Source organism: Penaeus chinensis, chromosome 40, assembly GCF_019202785.1.
Source record: "Penaeus chinensis breed Huanghai No. 1 chromosome 40, ASM1920278v2, whole genome shotgun sequence".
NCBI lineage: Eukaryota > Metazoa > Arthropoda > Malacostraca > Decapoda > Penaeidae > Penaeus > Penaeus chinensis.
In genome coordinates, this window is record NC_061858.1 from 10614546 (window position 1) to 10622045 (window position 7500).

The following is a 7500-nucleotide window of genomic DNA, read 5'->3' on the forward strand; positions in this document are numbered from 1 at the left end:
GTGGTGGCTAATATTAGAAGTATAATGAATACAATTTTATTGCATGGTTGTTTGATATAAAAAAAAAAAAAAAAAAAAAAAATCTCTATGAAGCAAGGGCAGATCAAGAGACCAATTTATTAAGAATAGTGATTTTTTTTCTTTTTTAGTATATATTTTTTTCTTATACACTTATGCCAATTGAGGTTTAGCTTTTATCTATAGTAGAAGTTGTCAAGATAATTAACATGAGGAAAGTGTGTACTGTATGTTTGTTACTAAAGACATTGGTTTCTTGAGGTATGCATGAGCATTTTTTCTTATACATTTAGGCCAATTAAGGTTTAGCTTTCTCTACAGTCAAAGTTGTCAACATAATGAACATGAGGAAAGTGTGTGTTTGCTACTTGAGACATTGGTTTCTTGAGGTATTCACAAGCAGGAGACTTTTAGAATAACTTCAGAATCTTATAATTAATTTCAGATTTCTTTTTAGTATTTTGACCCCATATTAATACTATTCCATTCAATTTCAGGAAAGCAAAAACTGGCAGCTCACCCTTGGCTCTGGAAGTCTCTAATTTGCCAAGTCACTTTCGCCAAAAACACAATAATATAGAGTTGAAGGCTGAAAATTACAACAAAAATGTAATAAAGATATTGTCTAGTGGTTATTATTATAAAGCAAAATGTATGTGCTAGACATCAAAGGTCATGTAGCACTATAGAAAGGTGTAATAGTGAAAAGGGTAAAAAAAGCTGATGATTAAATGAGCTACATGTCAGAAGTCATATAGCTGTTCAGGAAGGTAGGGTTTATCAAAGGAAGATGTGTGGGATTTTTCAAGGATGTCTGTAGGGAAGGGTTTAAGAGCAATTAGATCACAGTTTCTGGGAGCATGTCAGGAGGGAGAGAATCCAGGGAAGGGGTTTGCTTAACAAAAGGTCACATCCAGGAGGAAGAGGGAGGGATAATGGTGAGGGAGGGAATGATGCAGCTGAGGAATGGGGCAATAGGATGTGTTGGGATGAAGGGGTGTAGGGGGAACATGAGTAAGAGGAGGATGGATGTTGACAGTTACTTTGAGTGTAGAAAAAATGGGAGAAGAAAGATTGGAGGATGGATGAGGTGTAGGCATGTTATCTTGGGTCACGATTAGATAGTTTTCAATGTCTTCAAGAGTTTCTGTAGTGGTTGGGGAGGTCTGAGACACACAGGTTTCCTATGAGAGAAAGAAGAGGGGACAGTTGTTTGAGGGGTGGACAGGATGGGGTAGAAGATGGGGTAGAAGATGGGGTAGAAGATGGGATGGAGAATTTAGCTGGTCATGTGTGAGGATTTGGGCGAAGAGGAAGAGGGGTAAGTACTGGGGAAGTAGTGATTGGAGTGTCTGGAACAGTGAGGGAGATCAGGATGTCTGGATTTAGAATGGCAAAATAATTTGACCGGGAGAGGTTGGGGTAGAAGTGGGATGAGGAGGAGAAGCAGGGAGAGATGAAACATCTTGGGAGGAAGGGGGAGGGGCAGTGCAATTATTGGAGTGAGAGATAAATCTCATCTATGTGCTTCCTATCTGTCTTCGCGTAAAGTGAGACCAAATTTGAATTTGAGACTTGTCACTTCAGATTCTAACTTGTAGGTAGGGCAGCCCCTATGAAATACATTATCAGAGCTGCAACAATTGGCACATGTGTGTGACTGTGCATGGGAGTTTGATCAGTTGTTTCCAGGTTAGGCACAGAAAGGGCATCAGCCTATGGAACGGGAGTGTTTAGCAGGATAGCCTAGATGTCAACAATTCTAAAATTGACGGGGGAGGTTGATATGATCAGACAGGGAGGGACTCTCTGCCAATATGTATATGTATATGTATATGTATATGTATATGTATATGTATATGTATATATATATATATATATATATATATGTACACACACATATTAAAGGGGAGGTCATGTCTACAGAAAGTAAATTTGGCAATATTGGTGGGGACCTACAACAGCCTATAAGGGGGATGGTGTAGCAATGTACTGATACTGCATCATAGTCCATGAGGCAAGTAGGTTAGTCGTCTCCATAATCTGACCAATTTATTGGGGAGATGGAGACTGTTCTATTGCAAATATTGAAGGAGGGATGAGGATGGGCAGGAATGAGTTTGTCAGGAGAGTCAATTAGGGTTGATAATGCTATAGCTTGTGATTCAAGGTAACTTTGACAAGGCTGGAACAATCAGGGCAGATGCTAAAGGATACTTTGCCTACTTGTTTTTGGAGACATTGCTGGAAGAGGAGTGTTGTCAGAGTAGGGGGCTGTGGGAGGGATTACAAAATTTTACCCCATTTGGTTGGGCTAAATATAGTATTCAAGATATTTGTAGAGGAGGGGGTAGTAGGACAGGGACATGTCCTACTGGAAGGAGTAGTGTTGAGAGGTAGTACTGCAGAGTGGTGGACAATAAGGTTGCAGAGTTGTAATAAGGGAAGATGGGGTAGTTGATGAACAAAGTTGTGGGGGTAGAAGAGATGAAGTACTGGATGTTAGAAGAGTAGTGGAATGTGTCCTGGAGAATGAGTATTGACCTGGATGGATGATTTAGATTGGGCTGATGTGATAGTAAGTATGGAGGAGGGGATAATAGTAGCAGTATTCAGTTGTGGTTAAAGGAGAACCTGGGATCAGTTAACTTGAATTTAAATCAGTTGGGCTATTTGATAGAGGGGTAAGCTAATGCCCCTTTTCATGGTACAAAATCTTCATTACTGGCTATGGTAAGCCTAGGATATGTTGGGGAGAGAAATATTCCACCCCCCAGGAGGGGCAAGGGCTAAACAAAAACAGGAATATCGTGCCCATGACTCATGACTGGCACAAAGTCAGCGTTTGATCCTTTAAATATGGCTCCCACACCTTAGAAGTTGAAGGGGTTAGAGAAGAGAAGGAAATGAAAAGGGAAAGGGGAAAAGACCATGAGTTGAGTTGAGGCCCAAGGCAGGAGTGATCTCCAGCACTGAGTCCATATCTGAGTCTCTTTCTTCACCCCCCCCCCCCCCTGGCAACAATGGGTATTGGATTGAGGGGGGGGGGGGATATTGTCTATTTATATTATTAAGATATGTAAGCACAAGTATTATGAGTCAAGTAAATAGAATAAAACAGCGCCCCTAATTTGAGTTCTCAAAGTTTACCATTTTTTTCTTTCCTGAGATTAGATGTACTACAGTCAATACTTTATCATACATATAAATATATTCACTCATAAGACAAGGTGTAATATTTCTGTTAATATATTATGTGCAGAAATTAGTTTATTAATTATTAATCTTTTTTAATGTCATAAAGTTATTTCTCAATTTGTTATTTGTATTGCATATCCTGTGAACAATATTAGAAATTATTGGATATAAAAACAAAAGTTTCATAGTTCAGTATTAATATTTCATACAACAGAAAGACATAAAGAACAATTAAAAGAAAGCTATTTTTAAGACAAATATTTTTAAAAACTATATCTAAACAGAAATAAAAGATTCTATATATAAAACTAAAATAAGTATAAAAACTGATAGTTTATTATTATACACCAGGCATTAACATTGGGCAAGTCATAATCTACTAACAATATGAGGCCAATATAAGGCCATGAACAAAGTTGAAAAGGTTTTATTGGATTTCTTAAAATTACAAATTAATGGTATTATACTATCATTTGGAAATTCTTCAATATTTAATGTGTAAAACTAACTTTTCATAAAAGACCCATTAATTGTTCGTTATATGTTAATCTTGTAAATATTGTAAACATTTACTGACAACGTAAACTTTATATTCATATTATATATATAATATATAAATATATATATAATATATAAATATATATATAATATATAAATATATAGATAATATATAAATATATATATAATATATAAATATATATATAATATATAAATATATATATAATATATAAATATATATAATATATATATATATATATATAATATATATATATATATATATATATAATATATATATATATAATATATATATATATAATATATATATATATAATATATATATATATATATAATATATAAATATATATATATAATATATAATATATATATATAATATATAAATATATATATAATATATAAATATATAAATATATATATATATAATATATAAATATATATATAATATATATAAATATATATAATATATAAATATATATAATATATAAATATAAATATAAATATATAATATATAATATATATTCATATACATACATATCTTATATTCTCTTCTTAATTATCATTATCGCAAGATATACCAGTCTCCTACTAACAATATGTGTTATTACATACTAATATTATTTCATCACTACTTAAACTCTATCTGAGAAACATTAAAAAAAAAAAAAAATTCATATAAGACTAATTTTGTGAAAAAATAAAGGTATCACATAGACACTCATTTCTTTCTTTATATAGCAAGTTAAAGGGACTACATGACAGAAAATATCAACTTTTTATATCTAAATTTCACCTCATGTAGCATTGTAGTCTCATAAAAAAGGTTATGCCACCCATACATATGGTCTTGAATCCAAGATAAAGTTAACAAACATGTCTTAATCTTCTAGCGTTACATTTCGGAAGAGGTAGCTCATGCTCTCATTGTTGTGGATTCTGCGAATGGACTCTGCCAGGAGTATGCTGATGTCTACTGTCTTGATCTTATGGCACTGCATCTTCTGGATTTCATGAGGAACTGTGTTTGTGACAACAACCTGTCACCAAACAAGGACAATCAGTGTAGTAGATTTATCCACAAGTTAAGTGAACAGGAATTTGGAGGAAACAGAAAAATACTATATTAGTAATTTATTCTTCAAGATGAGTTGTGTAAAAATATCAGCATGATTGAAATATATGTAAATCATATCAGGATTTATTTTTTACACCATAGCACTAGCTGTTCTGAAGTTAGCACTCACAAACATCATCATTTTAGTATATGCTGTAAACAGGCCATGGAAGATAGGCCAAGTGATGATCAGAAAAATAAGAAAGGACACAAAGACTTGGAAAGGGAAAACAGTTATACAAGGGGATGTAAAAAGTGACACATTGACCACTGTAACAAACCTCATCTATAGGTGAATCATCTATAAGACGTGGAGCATCTGAAGACAAAAGACCATGTGTTGCCATGACATATATTTTGTATGCACCACGGTCTTTAAGCACTTCTGCAGCAGCCACAAATGAAGCAACATCATCTATCATGTCATCCTGTAAAATTTATGCAACTATTATTTGGAAAATACAAATAATATTTTAAAAATATTTCATTTCCAAAGCCAAAAAGGATGCAATAAATACAACCACACATAAAAGAACATATCTTTCCATTAGAATATGATTGATTAACACCAATTTGTATTTGAGAAGCAACTTGGCTTTGAAAAAACAAAAACAAAAAAAACTTACCACCATGATAGCAATACGACCTCCTACATCTCCAACAACATTAATAGGAGGTTTTTCTTTCGCTGCAAGAGCAGGAACACCAACACCCACATCCATTATTCGTGAATGCTCAACTAAAGGAGGGGAGTTTCGACCATCAGCTTGTTCGTCTTCATTGGTTTTCTGTTCTCCGTGAATAACTGCAATGCCTGAAAATCCCCAAGTGTCATCCATTACAGGAAAAGATCTTGAATAAAAATTTATCAGAACATCCATATATAACTGGAAAGAATGTAATTTGAAATAAGTATTGTTATTCTTAGTATGTATGAACAATATGTGGTAATTTACAAACAGTCACTCATTCATTCACTCTCACTTTTACTGAAAAAGAATCCATTAATACCATAATGTTGATGCAGATACTTTAAACATTATCTAGTACAATTTTATAAACATATTTGCAGTTATATTATTTGTATTTCATAATGACGTATGCTAATTTTTATTTCAATCTTAACAGAATGAATCAATTTTATGTAAAAATATCATATGAAAATAAAATAAATAGTAGAAAACATAGAAAACTTGAAATCACACAATTTTAGAGTGTCATCAGTCAAAACAAATACAGTGAAAAACAGAGACCAAGCTGACACTAGGATGTTCTCTTGCCAAATGCTCCAACCTCATAAAGTCTCAGGGCCTTTTATTTACTGTTTCCACTGATTGAAGAAGATAAAACTACAAGTTTGATAATTTGAGATACATGACTTCCTAATGAGTTTGATTCTTGAAAAATAATTGAGCACACCCCAATATTATTAGATTTTATCTTTATTGAAGTACCCCACTATTTTTTTTTTTTTTTTTTTTTTTTTTTTGAGTTATCTCAAGAAAACTTAATAATTTCTGTATTTTTTCTAAAAACAGAACAATCTGTTCCTTTGTACTATTTCTGTCTACACACATACACACATATTCTCTCTCTCTCTCTCTCTCTCTCTCTCTCTCTCTCTCTCTCTCTCTCTCTCTCTCTCTCTCTCTCTCTCTCTCTCTCTCTCTCTCTCTCTCTCTCTCTCTCTCTCTCTCTCTCTCTCATTCTTTTTTGCACACAAGAAATATAAAGGAACTAAGACTTCTTATTTCTTAAAACACAACAATTTGCTGCCTTGCATAACTACCTGGCAATATTTATTTAAAAAACACATGTAATACTGTCTAATTTGTAGCTAATAATTGTGTGCTTTCATTGTTTACATTACAAAACACTCATTTGAAATAAAGAGCTCTGTGCACTTTCACTGCTTTCTAGTTTGAAAGAAAAGAAAAGGAAGGGGGGGGGGGGGGAGCACACAGCATACGCACACACAATCCACACACACACACACACACAATGACTGTAGCTCAAAACATTAAAACACAATTGTTAGAAACAAGCTGTGGGATCTTCACACTTGAAAAACAAGAGGGTGAAATTTATAAAATCATAGCTAATCAACCCAAATTTGATGGACATGGCATGTAAGTACATGCCATGCCCAGTGTGAGTTTATATTATTGTTTTTACACATAGATGGCTACACTTGTAATGTCACCAATTAGCCAATCATGAATACTGCCCATCTTGCCTGTTTTCCCTTTTCCTTGATTTAAAAAAAATATCTTGCATTATCTTATATTGCTGTTACTAATGTCTATAACATATTGGTAATTATAATGTCTATAGGTAAGATCACAAGGTCTAATATTTGACCTCTTTGTGGCTAAGCACTATAAGAGCCATTTCAAAAGCAAGAAAAGAAAAGGAAAAGGGAAAAGGGAAAGGGAAAGGGAAGGGAAAGGAAAAAATGAAAAAGAAAAAAAAAAAAAAAAAAAAAAAAAAAGGGGGAAAGAAAGGAGAGAAAGAAAAAAGCAGAGCATTCACTTGGCAGCATTAAGTTAAAGCAGTCATCAACAAAGTATATCCCCTTATCATAATAAAATAATTTCTAGTGAAGGATATCATAAACAGTGAAGATATAATATATGCAGCTCTATAAACTTTAA

At 33.2% G+C, this 7500-nt stretch overlaps 1 protein-coding gene across 6 annotated transcripts in view; it reads right to left on the reverse strand.

Annotated features, from left to right (window-relative positions):
* Positions 1-4438: 4438 nt before the first annotated feature.
* The window catches only part of LOC125047066 (phosphoribosyl pyrophosphate synthase-associated protein 2-like), a 56258-nt gene continuing 53196 nt past the window's right edge, over positions 4439-7500 (reverse strand). For all 6 annotated transcript variants that reach the window (XM_047645147.1, XM_047645146.1, XM_047645148.1 and 3 more), the window contains 3 exons: positions 5473-5660; positions 5128-5274; positions 4439-4769 (listed from right to left, as the gene is read on the reverse strand). In XM_047645147.1, coding sequence (XP_047501103.1) covers positions 4611-4769; positions 5128-5274; positions 5473-5660 — 494 coding nt within the window. In that variant the 3' untranslated portion in view covers positions 4439-4610. The remainder of the gene's footprint in view (positions 4770-5127; positions 5275-5472; positions 5661-7500) is intronic.